Raw genomic sequence first — 14,692 nt, 5'->3', positions numbered from 1 at the left:
AAGATAAAGTCATTAATGTTCAGGATGCTCAGATATTATGGTGATGGGAGCCACATAGAAAAGATTGATATGGAATCACTGAAAAACATCTAAAGTTGCTCAGTTGTTTTTTTTTTTTTAAGTGCTGATACTGTAAACTCAGTCTGGACTCTGAATCAGGCAGAGTTCTATCCAGCTCACACATCACCAGCAATACAGCTTCTACAGGCCAAACTATTACATCTGTGCAGCCCTATTACTGTCAATAGGTTTGCACAGGTGTAAGTGGAACTTGGTAAACTATCCTGTTGATGATGATGATGAGAAGGGAAATGGAATAGAATCACACCTTTGCTCACTCAGTCTAAAAACTGGACATAATTTAGGACCAGTATACCTCATTTATATAGTCCTGGTATTTGGATACCTCTTCTTCAATATCAAAACACTGTCTGGTGATCGTCAGTAACTGCTTCCTCAAATGAAGCATCTTTCTGGAAGCAAAAAAAAAAAACTATTTTAAAAAGGCAATCAGCAAAATCATGGTGCTGTCACAATGTTGAATTCTAATGAATCAGTATCTTGCCTCATCCAGTCCTCTGCCTTGTCCAAAAATGTCTCATACTTGCTGACACATTCATCTTTGAACAGAGATATGGCTTTTGTGGCATGTAAATTCAGCTTCTGCCTGCAATACAGAAATAATGAACAGATTATTGTTATATCGCTTGCAGGACTTCATTCCCCAAATTATTTCTTTAAAACTTTCAGGCATACGCGGTATATATGAAGATTTAAAATGTCTAAAAAAACCTTTATCCAACTTATTTTGTGTGCTACTATAATTCACTAGTATAATGTGTTTATACTGGATAAACTGCCAGGTTATATTTCAAAATTAATTTCCAAGATGTTCCAATTTCAAATGTCACATTTGAGGCAAAAATGTGGCTAGTTTTAACTATTATTTACAAACTATGCACTCATGTTACTCTTTCCGTTTGAAATTTGAAACCTTGATTATATTTAAGGAAAAGAAATGATGGATAGAAAGGACAGAGGAAATTATTATAATTCATTATTTGTATTACCATAGTGCCTAGCAGCATCAGTCATGGCTCATGACTCCACTGTGCTAGGCACTGTACTAAGAGAACAAAAAGACAGACCCATACCCCATTAAGCTTAGAGTCTAAGCATAAGACAAGAAGTGGATACAGATGGACACAGTCAGACAATACTGGTCAGTTTGATAGGCAGTGGTCTCAGCACTAACCATGCTTGTATGTGTGAAGCAGGAAGTGGAATCATGGGATGTGAAATTCTGAAAGACTGCAACTACATGTCAGCTTTTAGGCTTTTACTGAATAAAGTCTTGAATATTGGCTAGTTGGTAATCTTACCTATATGGTTTACATATGGACAAAGTACCTGGTTTCTCATTAATCTCACACAACCGTCATCTGCCCAGGAAGCAGCTGAAATGAACACTGCTCACTTGCCTACCCAGTGATAAAGTGCTACAATTAAGACTGGAGTGGCCAGCTAAGTAATTTTGCTGCCACCAAAAAGACCCAAAATCTAGGAGCTGAGTTCTCAGATCACCAGCGCTGAAATCACTGCAATCGCAAAACAGAAAGTAATACTTTATGCCATCCTCTAGCAATTTCTTTTTGGGAGTGTATGGAGTAAAATGAGATGTGCTCAGGATCCCAAGTGACACTTGGAGACCCCAAAGGGAAAACACTGGAGTGCCACTGGTAGTAGCAAAGGCAGAACACTCTAGGGAAAGATATCTACTGTAGACATTCCTTAAAAGTAGCAAATTAGAAAGGAGGCAGGAATTACAAAATGTCTACTGGATACAAGGTATTTTACATACACATGCACTCAAATACATATATGCCCTCAGACAAAGACCAAGTGGTTAACATCCACATTTCAAGGTACATCAAGTTACCCCATCTCTAGGAAGCAGATAATTATGATTAATAAATATGCATAAAATCTCTCATCATGCTTGACAGAAATTAAAAGAAAGAAAGTTGCTGTTCAAAAGAGTTTATAATATATCAAACAAAGAGGAACCAGCAGGAAAGGTAACTGCCAAAGATTTGTCAGGGACCTTAGCACAAGTGATATTTTTTTAAATGTAATTTTAACACTTACTTGTCAAATTTGTGGATTTGTTCCTCATTATAAGGAAGTCCTAGTATCAGAGGAAATCAAAGATATTACTGATTTAATTTTATTAATTTAGCCATCATCCTACAGATTTGTTTTTTTCCTGTCTGGGTAAGCATTAGGTAGCAAGCATTCACATTTAGTTTTTTCAATGCAGATGTTTAAATTTATAAAACCAAAGTTGTGGTTCACTGACTCCCTCAGATTCTTTTCTTAACTGTTGTCCTACAGAGCACCGAGGACATATTCACTGTTGGCCATCTCTCCCCATCACTACTAAAAATATCTGAACAGACTTAAGGCTAACTTGTCCTTTATACTTATTCTTAATGTGTAAGCAGAGTCAGGATGAGCTCTACCCTGACATCTGGTGGTAGATTATGGGGAGTGCAGAAAGAAGTTTCAAGTATTCACATTAGCATTTCAGTTATTTGCATTGGCACTCCCACCCCACTTAGCATACCACACAGCAGCCTGGGATGGTTATTTTCACAGCTATGGGAGCCCCAATTTCGTTGTTATTGGGGCAGGAGCAATAAAATGTCATCCCGATTAAGTAAATGAGGAACTACAAAACTGTCTTATGATAGAAGGTTTCATTGTCAACTAAATAGCACTTGCTAGACAAGGGACATGGGTTCCAAAACCCAGTCAAGAGAGAGAGGCTGGGGACAGATATCTGTATTGGGTGGTGCAGGCTACTTGTGTGAGCCAGAAGCACCAGTTCCACCTATGCCTCTCTCCACTGTGGAATGTCAGAGTTAATTTTTTGATTCCCTTAAGAGTCTAGATACAGGTTACTGAGCTGAACTCACTGGCACTGGGGCTCCCCTACTATGAGCTGAAATCACTGAAGAGCTGAAATCACTGAAGAGCTGGACTTGCTGAGCTGAGAGCACTGAGTACTGTGCTAATGAGTGGGGGAGCCTGAAGCAATACCGTGGAGCAGAGCAGCTGGCAGAGCGGAGTGGAGCAGTTTGTGCAGCCACTGGGTGAGTGGAGCCGAGCAGCTCGCGAGGACGGCTGGAGTGGCTCACGGGACAGCTGGTGGACCAGAGCAGCTGGCAGAGGGGAGCAGCCCACAGAGCAAGCGGAGCTGAGCTGTTTGCGGGGCGACTAGTGGAAGCAGAACCCCATGAAGAGGCAGGGCAGCTGGCCCCGAAACCACGTAAGGTGCCCCTTTCTACCCAGGCTGGGGAGGGGGACCTCTGCAGAGAGACTCTTGAACTCTGGGACTGCACTGAGCCGGGACAGAGACTTTTGGATTGTGGGACTTTTGAGACTGTGGGTGATTTGGGGGTTGCTGGACTCAGGGGCCCCGAGAGAAGAACACGGCCCAATTTGCTGGGGTGGGTCTTTGCTCACGGTTTGACCTATGAACTCTAGCTGAGGTATTTTCCCAATTTAATGCTTGTTGTTTATCATGTAATTAAACCTTTTCTGTTACACCAAGACTCTGTGCTTGCGAGAGGGGAAGTATTGCCTCCTCGAGGCGCCCAGGGGTGTGTGTAAGATTTTCCCAGGTCACTGGGTCGGGGCTCGAGCTGGTTTGCATTATGTTTTGGGGAAGGGACCCCTATGTATTGAACCCGGCCCTTGCTGCTATCGTTTCGGCCCGGCAGAAGGGTTACAAATGTATACTAAAAATAAAATTACTTACTACGTTCTGCTTTGTCTTTCTTGAACTGATAATAAATATCTGTGATAGAACTCAGCAATACTTGTAGCTTTTCTGGACTAGAAGGGGGTGGAGGTGGGTGGAAACAAAAGGTTAATTATAATGAATGTAGGTCAGTCCAGAAATCAGAGCATGTTCAAGCAATGAATGTGAAGTTGTCACTTACTTTCTGTCTCTGGGATGTGTGCCTTCCTGATTTGCCCAGGTATCACTCAGCAATCCACCAGGAGACAGTTTATCTTCAATGTCCTGAAGACTGGGCTCTATTGTTCCCCGAGAGCTAGAAAGCTGCTTAAGAACAACAGTTTCACCACTACCATTGCCAAAAATCACAAGTGATCTTGCACTTTAGATGGGATTTAGTGCATTTTCACTTTAGTATAGTTATAATAAATAATAATAATAATAATACCACCTCCATGACCTAGTCCTCACTTGACTAATTGTCTCCAACCATAGGAATATGCCTAGACAATTTATGAAGTATTTAGCAGCTCAAATGTTCACTCTAAGAACATACAAAACATGGCGTTATTAGGAAAAGTATCTTCTATGGAGTTAATATTTCTGCTAATTAACATTTATTTTCTCAGTAAACAGTATCTTCTCTTTGTCTCTCTCTTTCACCTATCTTCATGCTTTTTCTCCTATACTGCCCAATCCTGGAACTTCCTCCCTCCTGGAACTCTTTCTCCATGAAGCCTCATAACACCAACCTTCAACCATACAAATGCTGCAACCAACCCATTACAAAAGACAAGAAAAATACAGTAAGATAGTCTTCCTCTAGATCTCCCAATGCATTTTGTGTTGTTTATTCACACTGTTAACACTACAGAAACAATACTGCTTGAAGATAGCAAGCTGGCTTTTGTTTCGGCTTGCATATCAAAAAATTATTAACTGAATTCTTATTGCATGATCTTTATTTTGTTGAGGTGTGCGCGCGCGCACACACACACACACACTTTTAAACAGAGGAGATCTGAAGTCACTGAGAAACATCAATCATGGAACTCCACAAGGTCATAAAAAATAACTTTCTAACCATACGACCTACCTAAAAAAACCCCACCTTTCCATATTTGCCCAAGTGAATGTATTATGTGCCTACCATTTTACTTTAATATTATCTGTTTCTGTAATTTGCTAATAAAATCAGTTTTTATTTCATGACAACTGGGTTCAGGAGCCCAATATTGACAGAGAATCAACAAAGAGCCCATCAGAGATACCATCAATATACACCGGTACCTCTATATAACGCCACCCGATATAACACGAATTTGGATATAATGCGGAAAAGCAGTGCTCCGGGGGGGCGGGGGAAGGGGAAGCTGCGCACTGCGGTGGATCAAAGCAAGTTCAATATAACAAGGTTTCACCTATAACGCAGTAAGATTTTTTGGCTCCCAAGGACAGCGTTATAATGAGGTAGAGGTGCATCACCCTGAGTATGAAATTCTTGGCATGGCGGAGATGTGGCTCATCTTGGGAGTGGAGATTACAAGGGGGAGTTAGTGTGGGCACAGGGACAGCTAAAATCCAGTAGGGTACTAGATAGGTTTATATGCCATACTAGCTCTTTCTGTGAGAAGCTCAAAGCTTCACTTTCTCTACATCCCACAAGAATATTCCTCATCTGTTTTGTATCTGACAATTAAAACTACTCTATAGTTTTTCATTCTCCTATTTACATAGCCTATAGAAAAGGAACAACTTTACTATAATACTATCCTGGGACAAATATTAAATTCTCCATTATTTAATATTTTTAAATTTCCTTTTTTAATCTAAACTCTGCAGATTTCAAAGGACATGATAGTGATATGATTCATACACATTTTACAAAAACTGTGAAGAACTTTGGGATCTTTCCAACTGAAATGCAAAATAAGCACATTTAGATTTTTTAAAGCTTGGTGCTAAGATTATTTTTCTGAGTGTCTGATAACTGGGATGACTCCTTCAGTGGACACATTGCTCTTTCCACTAGAATGTGCATGAGAGAGGTTTCAAGGTGCCAGATCAGGGCAGAGCTCACCTCGGGCAGCTCCCTGCAAGTGGCAAAATATCCCTGCAGCTCCTAGACAGAGGCACGGCCAGGCAGTTCTGCATGCTGCCTCCACCCACAGCCCCGGCAGCTCCCATTGGCCACAGTCTCCAGCCAATGGGAGCTGTGGAGCCAGCACTCAGAGTGGGGCAGGGGCAGCGGATGGAGGCCTCATGGCTATTCCTCTGCCTAGGAGCATTGACCGCAGAGCTGCCTGGCTGTACCTCCACCTAGGAGCAGCAGGGACATGTTGCCCCTTGCGAGAAGTCTCCCGAGGTGAATGCCGCCCAGATCCGGCACCCTGAAATCTCTCCCATGCCCCAGACCCGTGTCCTGAGCCCCTTCCCACACAAACTCTCTCCCAGAGCCCATGCCCTGCACACCCTCCCAAAATGCTGGTTTATAGAACTTTCCAGTTGGTAAAATGCCAGATAACACAGCTGTATTTTTCTTTAGAAAATAACCTCATCAGAATTTTTGTATGCTAAGAAACTCTCAGAAGAAGAGGAAAGCTGCTAAGAAAATCTAGAGATTTTCCTTTGTAGAAAGCATCTTTCAAAACTGCACTTTTGGACTTTTATGCAGGTACACTCAATATTTTGAGGAGAACTTCTTATTACAATATTAGACACTTACAAGTAATAGTTTAGTATGTATCTCTGAAATTTCATCCATTTCTGTTTCCAAGTGGATCTGCATCAGATTCTCGTATCTGTCCATAAAAATGTAATTCAGTTAAACACATGACTGCTGTTCATACTTTTGTATTAAACAAACAAAGAACATGTTTTGGGGATCATTTTGTTCCTAGAACTGAAAACAAGAAGTTAATACAATTGTCTACCCTGTCCCAACAAAAGTTAGAAAGTTAAAAAAAAATCCACCAAAATTATGTTTAACTTTGAGAAGCAATCAATTTAAAAGCTTCCCTAAACAACAAACAAAACATTAGTTCAGTAACAGACTCTTGCCCCTTCATTCCATATTTTCACTGAACCTTAAAAAAGTTTTAAACTATTTGCATTCCTAGCATTCCTGCTTTTCACTCATTACTTGTATTCTATAGACAGCTGAAACGTCTGATGTAATCACTTCAATCTATTCCTGAAATGTACTCCTTAAAAATAGTCAAACACATCAAGCACCAGTTCTCCAACGACTATGGAAACATCTTGGAAAACCTGGGTTATAACCAAATATTATAGGAAGGGCTGGTAGCACTGCCTATTAAGGTTACCCAACCACTTCCCATTATAAGACCCCGTTTTCAATTGCTCATAACTTTTGCTAAACTTTAACCCTTTGGGTTGAAGTTTTCAATGCCAGGTGACTGCCTCAGACTGAATTTTTTCAGAAAGATTCAGCCAAAATGATTCTGCTGTTTCCAAGAATGAGGATAGGGAAAAATACATTGTTTGCCCATGTTAAAAAATTCTGGTGAGCTTTTTAATTAATTAATTTATTTTTTGACAAGCACTTGCATCACCATACTTTGGAGCAAAGGATTTGAAATTCGGCATTGAGGTGGCCCTTGTATCCAGGATGTGCCTTTTGCTACCCCTATGAAAATCTGTTCAAATTTGACCAAGTTATAAGCCTTTGAAAAATTGCAGTTTTCATATGCTCAGTAAAGCTGTGATTTCCAGCTCATGTAGACATACCCACACTACTTGTACTCTAGTTAGCTTGCTGAAAAGAGAACTGAGGATGCCATGGTGCAGGTTTCAGTGTAGGCTGCACAAACCTACCCAGTCCCGCTGGATACATACTCGCTTGTGCAGCCATGCTGTGGTGTCCTCACTTCTACTTTTAGTGAGCTGGAGAGTACAGCAAGCATGGGTTTGTCTACATTAGCTGCAAATCACAGCTGCAGCGTAGTCAAATCCTTAGCGTTTAACAGCTAAAAGCTCCAAAGATTCTATCCACACTGAGCATGCTCCAGCCCAGGGCTGAACAGTACTTTTCCTGCAATTACAGCTCTGATTGCTGTGCTCTGTGAAGGGACACTAGACATAAAAACAGAGAGAGTGTCTCTCCCGTTCTCAAAATGCACCCCCTACTGGGTCCAGTTAGTGTGGTAGAGGAAGCTGCCTGATTTGAATACAGAGAGTACAAGAGGCAGCCCAGCAATGGGAGTAAAGATGGGACAAGGAATCTGGGATGCAGACTGGGACTGTAGGCTCCTGGCGGGGGGGGTGTTGGAGGGAAACTGGGACTAGGAATTGGGAGGAGAGACTGGAACAGGTTGGGCAAAGAGACAAGTAGACGGGGGGGAAGGTGGAGGCAGGAGAGACAGATATAATAAGCCAAGGTGTAGGGGTAAAACTGGGACTGGCTGGGCAAACAGACTGGGATAAGGTGCTGGAGTAGGTAGGGACATTGAGATTGAAGCCTGGGGAGAGAGAACAGGACTGGGGAACGTGGAGGCTTTGGCCTGGGGGGAGAGGGCAGGGGGAGCAACAGATCAGACAAGGAAAGGGAAGAGAAAAAGACTAGAACTCAGATGAAAAATCTGAGGACTACAGAAGGTCACTCGCTACACAAGGATGGGGCTGGGATGAGAAAGACAGGACTCTGACAGGGACAGGCTGGGTGGGATGGAGCAAAAGGGGTCATGCTCCAGGGGAATGGGCAGAAAAGTCTGTATCCGCTAGAGCACATTCCTCTGCAGAGCCTGGAATGGAACCCCAAACACCCGAGTCTCACCATTCCTCTGCTCTCAGCAAATATCTGTGAAACCAATGGGAAAAGCATTTCATCCCCCTTAGTGCAGGTCCACATAGAGGATAACAATGTACTACTGCTATTAGGTAGGCCCAGATGCTCAAAAGGAGTTAGGTGCCTACGTCCCTATTACTGGCAGCTAAAACCTGGGTTTGGTACCACTGCAATGCACAAAACCCCCTGCCAAACCCTGCAGGTGCCTACACTTGCTCTACACCTAAGTTTTTGCACTAAAAGTTCCCTAGGTGCCTACATTTCTGCCTTTGAGTATGCACGCAGCTTACTGCTGGGGGAATTCTGCATCACTGCACCTGTGCATATTTCATGTACCATGCATATTTTTAATTTTTGGGGGAGGGAGGGGGGGCAGAAAATAGCTTCAGCTGAAAAGTTTCTGTCGTTCCACCTTTTGCCCACCAGAAGGCGCTGTGCCACTAGAAGAGAGCAGCAGCTCCCAGGAGAAAAGAAACTTCTGCAGTTCCACTTTTTGCCCACCAGAGGGTGCTGTGGCGCTAGAACACAGTAGCTGTTCCTGGCAAGCCCCAGCTATGATAGGGAAGAGAAAGAGCCTGCCTACTTCACAGTGCCTGTCAGGCCAGGTCGGGAGACAGACAGCATGGGGCAGCTGGGAGGTCAGACAGAGCTAATAATGGCTAGTGGGGGATGACAGGGCAGAGGGGGAGAAGGTGCAGAGCTACAGAGGGAAAGGGGTGGCTGAGTGGTGGCATGGACAGAGACACATGGGGACGGGGGTGCAGGGACACATGGAGATGAGGGGAGGAGGTTGGCTGAGAAGGTGCAGGGACACATGGGCAGAGCGGGAGGGGTGCAGAGCTACAGTGGGGGCAGGAGGATGGCTGAGTGGGGGCACAAAGACACATGGGGACAGGGCAAATTTGCCTGATAATGGGAGAGGCTAGGGGTCAGCCACGGTCGGCATGGGGACGCTCCCTAACAATCCCTGCCCAACTCCCCAAAACACCTGTTCCATACTTTTCCCACCCATACCCAACAACCCTTCAAGTTCATACCCAGGCTCCTTCCCATCAATTACTTCCCACTTCCTCAGCTCCTCCATTACCCCGACTCCCCCAAGTCTTTGCACTGCTTCTGAGGGGTGCAGGAAATATGGGTCTGTACTGTAGTTTAAATGAATTATTACTCAGAGTTCTGTATTAATATGGCTAGTAAGGAATCTGTCAAAAAATGCTGAATCTTTTTTTATCTTCTGTATTGTTACAGACATACTTGCTGACAGGTATTTTGAAATAAATTACTAAAATAACTGAAACTGCTGTGATTATATTGTGTTATTTTGACAAAATATGCAGAATTTTAAAATGTGTGCAGAATTTTTATTTTTTTGGTGCAGAATTCCCCCAGGAGTAACAGCTGCATCTCTGAAGGTGTCTTGTCACCTATCTCCTAACTAAGTCACACAGTGATTGACAAAAAGGGGAAAAGATAGGTGTTCAACCACCTAAATCAGATACGGGGTCCGAATGAAACGAGAGCAAGTGACAGAAAATGCACGTATGAGAATGACTGTATGGTGTGGTGGTTAACACACTCACCCAATGTGTGGGAGACCCAGGATCCAATTCCCCTGCTCCAACGACTAATTTATTTATCCAGAGTACAATGACTTCAATGGGAGAGAATGAGGGCACGCCACATGAGAATATCTCATCACCCAATGGTTAGAGCACTCACCTGAGAGGTGGGAGATCCCTGAGCAAGTCTTCCTCCCCCTCTGGCAGAGAGGGGGCAATTGAACCTGGGTCTCCCACATTCCAGGTGAGTGCCCTAAACTATTGGTCTAAAATTTAGAAGGTGGGCACCACCACCGGAAACAGCTCCTTGCTAAAACAGCCCCAAGGCATCCAACTCTAAAGAGGATACCCGACTTCAGAATCGCAAACAGGCACCTATATCCATGAGAGGAGCAAGGTTTAGCATATACCCCTCTCATTGGCATCTCCCACTGGCTAGCTTAGGTGCCTCCATGTCTAGTGTGGTGGCTTTTGTGAATTGCAGTCTCAGGTAGAGCCCTGCGGCAGGTCTGGGATCCCATAAGTCCTGCAAGATCTGCTGCCAGATCTTGCAGCATGATCTCCATAGTAGCAGGAGAGGGTAAAATGTAGTTTGTTGTGGGCAGGATCGGATGGGGGGGGGGGGGCAAGGAACATTCTATTTATGACAAACTGATGAGAGATTTAGTATTTTCCCACAAATTACACTAAATCTCTCATCAGTTTGTCATAAATAGAATTTCAGCAATGTAAAGCAAGTTTTTCTCTTTTTTAAAAATAAAGGTTTTAATAATTAAATTTAAGTGAGGCCTGGAAAGAGATTTGATGTCGATTATCACAAGAGTTAAAGTATTTTTATATGGTTTAAGCAAGATTTGTTTTATTCTTTTAGTGGTAAAAATTGTGCCTGAATTCTGTTTATATATACATGCTGGTGGGAGCGGGATAAAAATGCAAGAAACAATGCAGGAGCGGGTGGGAGTGGGCATTGCAGGCCGGGATAGGAGTGGGATTAAAAAAAATAGTCCCACGCAGGGCTCTAGTCTAAGGCACCTATCTCTTACCATTCATTGTGAAGGAATTTATGCACCAGGCTTTGAGAATCAGAGTGATTTTTCCAGGTATCTAACTTCTTTGAGCATTCAGCCCTCACTCCTTTAGCTCAAGCAGCGGAGGTCTGTGTGGTGGATCTAAAGGTGTCAATGTGATGCTAAAAGATGCATTTTCTGGTTTTTCAGTGTGATTTTTTTAAAATTAAGGAAATCATGCAAAAATCAGTATATTAAAATAATATTTTTAAGATTGCAAAGACAAGCACTCAAAAATTAGGCAATGCCAGAATTAAGGCTGCGTGTGCAACCTTAATTTGACCCTGTGTGTGCATACAGTAACTCCTCATTTAAAGTTGTCCGGTTAATGTTTCATTGTTATGTTGCTGATCAATTAGAGAACATGCTCGTTTAAAGTTGTGCAATGCTCCCTTATAATGTCGTTTGGCAGCTTCCCGCTTTGTCCACTGCTTGCAGGATTCTCTGGAAGAGCAGCCCCTCCTTGTGGGGATTAGAACCAGGGGGCCAGCAGCCCCTCCCCCATTAGCTCCCCTAAATTCCCTGTAAAATATGTGGCTCGGCAGCTGTCCAGCAGCAGTTCAGGTGGCCCTCCCCCCACTGCCATGCTGCTCCTATCCTGCCCTCTGCCTTGGAGCTGCTCCCAGGAGCTTCCTCCTTGCTGGGAGGGGTTAGGGGGGGTGGAGAGGAGTGCTGATATCAGGATGTCCCCTTGCTCCTGCCCCCCCACTCCGTACCCCCTCTCCACAAAGCAGAGGAGGGGGATAGGGCTCAGGGACTGAATGGAAGGACCTTGCTGGAAGCTGTTGCTTCCTGTCTGATGCTTAAAAGGGCAATGTACTTGAAGTGGTGTCAGTGTACTTAAAGGGGAAATGCATGTCTCTCTCTCTCACTCATGCACACATTCCCCAGCACTTTGGAAAATCAGCACCTGTGCAGTCACGCATGTGCTGTCAGGAGGAGGGAGTGGTGCGCTCCAGCTGGATAGCATGGGCTCATCATCATGTTCAGTTTCTGCAAGAAGTGTTTGCAGCTACTGCCCTGCATCTATTATGTTTCCTCCCTCCTGCCTCAGTCCATGCTGCCTTGTGGAGTGTGAGGCTACATTAAACAACAGCATATTAACCCTTGAGGGCTCAGCCGAGTGCTAGTTCATCGTTTAGCAGCAAGGCATTCCCTGGGAAATATCCCACCCTCTAACTCCACCACCTCAACCAAGCTTCACAATCATTCACTGCTGTGTACAAAATTAAACTGTTTGTTTAAAATTGTTTAAAACTTATGTATATAATATCTTTTGCCTGGCAAAAATTTTTTCCCTGGAATCTAACCCCCCCAGTTACATTAATTCTTATGGGGAAATTGGATTCACTTAACATTGTTTCGCATAAAGTTGCATTTTTTAGGAACATAACTACAATGTTAAGTGAGGAGTTACTGTACATCATGATACAGTTTTTAATTCCATGATCACATATGGTTGACTTATAGCAAACATATATATGCGGTATTAAGTACACATATTAAGCATTAATATAGCAGACATGTAGCCCAAATTAGCATGTGCATTTGTTATAATCCTGTTCACTTATCCCATAACACTTTGTATCCCATAACACTTTCCATTAGCTGAAGAAAGCTTTTGCTTAAGTAGGTAGGAAAACCGTCAGTATCATATAATTGTTTCCTCATAGCAACAGTAAGGGAGTTACCCTCACAAACATATTTATTCTGGTACAAGCCTAGGAGGTGTCTTCATGACCCTTAGTACCTGGAATGCATGTGCTCAGAACAATGCTAAGTGTGCATCATGACCTGGAAAGCCTGGGTTTGGAACAAAAGATAAAGGGGTACACCACAGTACCAGAAATAAACAAGGTAAAAAGCTGATTAATTGAATCCAGTTTCAGGTGATGTATATAGTACCTTTTACTGGTAAAGAGGTAGGGTATAAAAATATGGCTTTAGGGATCTAATTTCAAGGAGCACACCTTCTGCGTAAGGTGAACGTAATACTGTTGCACAGGACTGCTCTCAGAAGATTGGTACTGTGTAGAACCCTTTTCCTGTACTATATTAATAAACCCGACTGAACTGGTTATTTGGTCTCTTAAGTATATTTCATAACGAAATAATAAACCAAAGTGTGGTCACACAATTGACTATACAAATTATTAACACACAATATAATTTCCATAGGACCCCTGCCTCATTCAGTGTACAGGACGAACCTGCTCTAGAGATGAATCAGGGTTGTATAGTGAAGGAGACTCTTGTCTGTAGTATCTCAGCTTCTTCTGTAGCAGACTTTGAAGAGTGTGTAGTAAATGAGACAGGAGATTGCAGGAACAGAAAGATGGTGTCATGATTAAGGAATGCAACCTCAAGTCTGCGTGCACAGGCAATTTTAACTCTGGCATTTCCTAACTTGTGAATGCTTGACTTTGCAACCTTCATCATGTTTTTTTAAATGTAGTTTGTTTGTGTCATATTTACAGAAATATTAAAGGCAATCATGTATTACAATGTTAAAATCCACTCTCTGCAGCAGGGAGCCCAGGTCTTTAACAGCCTGCTTTCATTACACTTTTATTCATCTTTAAAATCATACGCAAGGCAATCTTACTGCTATAACTGCTACCATATGACTGAACTACTAGATTATTTGTCCTACCCTTTACTGTAGCTCCCTAAGCCATCAAGAGAACTCAGGCAGGGAGGGGGGAAGGAGAGAAGAGTAATACACACTACTCAACAGTTACTCTCCTTTCCACTAACTTAAGGAGCAGAATTCAGTGAGGTCCAAGACCACTCCTAATCTCACTTGGTGCTAGGCCACTGCCATCAGTGAAACAATTGTAATTAAAAAGTAATAACCTTTTTTGTGTGCAGACACACGGTAAATAAAGTTATCTTTAAATATAGCTGTCACTGAGAAGAAAAAACTACCAAGTCATCCAGTTTCCACTGGCAGTGCAATGTATTTACTTCCAAAGAACAATACAGTGTTTCTACTCACATTTTTCTAGCTATCTCAATGTTCCTGTTGCAGAAATCCAACTTGATGACAACCTCTGTCTTTTTGTGCACCGTTTCATTGTAGTCTTCCTTAATTATTTCACTGGAAAGAATAGCACCAGTCTATCAAAAATAAGTTTTCACTTCCTTCTTATCACATATCTTTGCCTACAGTAATCTGGTAATGGAAAGTAATATCTCTAAGATTTTACATACTACTGCCATATAAAATGTTATTCCAATGTTCTGGCAGACATTACTTCAGTAATAGTTTAGTAGCTAGAGAGATCTTTCACAATCCTATTAACAACATGAACTACCAAAATCATCATTTAAAATTTTGAAATTCATTACTTATTTGTCATATGTTCTGACACTATACTTAAGTTAAAATTATCCAAACTTCTGTAGGAGCAGATTAAACTAAATAACATGGATACTGAGGATCTAGTGTTCA

The 14,692-nt window shown here is 42.5% G+C and overlaps 1 protein-coding gene across 2 annotated transcripts in view; it reads right to left on the bottom strand.

The window, feature by feature from the left end:
* Positions 1-14,692, bottom strand: part of TBK1 (TANK binding kinase 1) — a 52,377-nt gene that overhangs the window by 5,216 nt on the left and 32,469 nt on the right. Inside the window, exons 12-18 of one of the 2 annotated variants that reach the window (XM_045033134.1) lie at positions 14,237-14,338; positions 6,531-6,606; positions 4,008-4,132; positions 3,824-3,900; positions 2,149-2,188; positions 566-667; positions 377-473 (exon numbers count right to left, since the gene is read on the bottom strand). In XM_045033134.1, the coding sequence (XP_044889069.1) occupies positions 377-473; positions 566-667; positions 2,149-2,188; positions 3,824-3,900; positions 4,008-4,132; positions 6,531-6,606; positions 14,237-14,338 (619 nt within the window). The remainder of the gene's footprint in view (positions 1-376; positions 474-565; positions 668-2,148; positions 2,189-3,823; positions 3,901-4,007; positions 4,133-6,530; positions 6,607-14,236; positions 14,339-14,692) is intronic. The other variant, XM_045033140.1, reaches the window with a different exon arrangement.

This window comes from Mauremys mutica, chromosome 1, assembly GCF_020497125.1.
Source record: "Mauremys mutica isolate MM-2020 ecotype Southern chromosome 1, ASM2049712v1, whole genome shotgun sequence".
In the NCBI taxonomy this organism is placed as follows: Eukaryota; Metazoa; Chordata; order Testudines; family Geoemydidae; genus Mauremys; species Mauremys mutica.
Note: the sequence above shows the minus strand (reverse complement) of the source record. Positions and strands in the feature narration are given on the sequence as shown.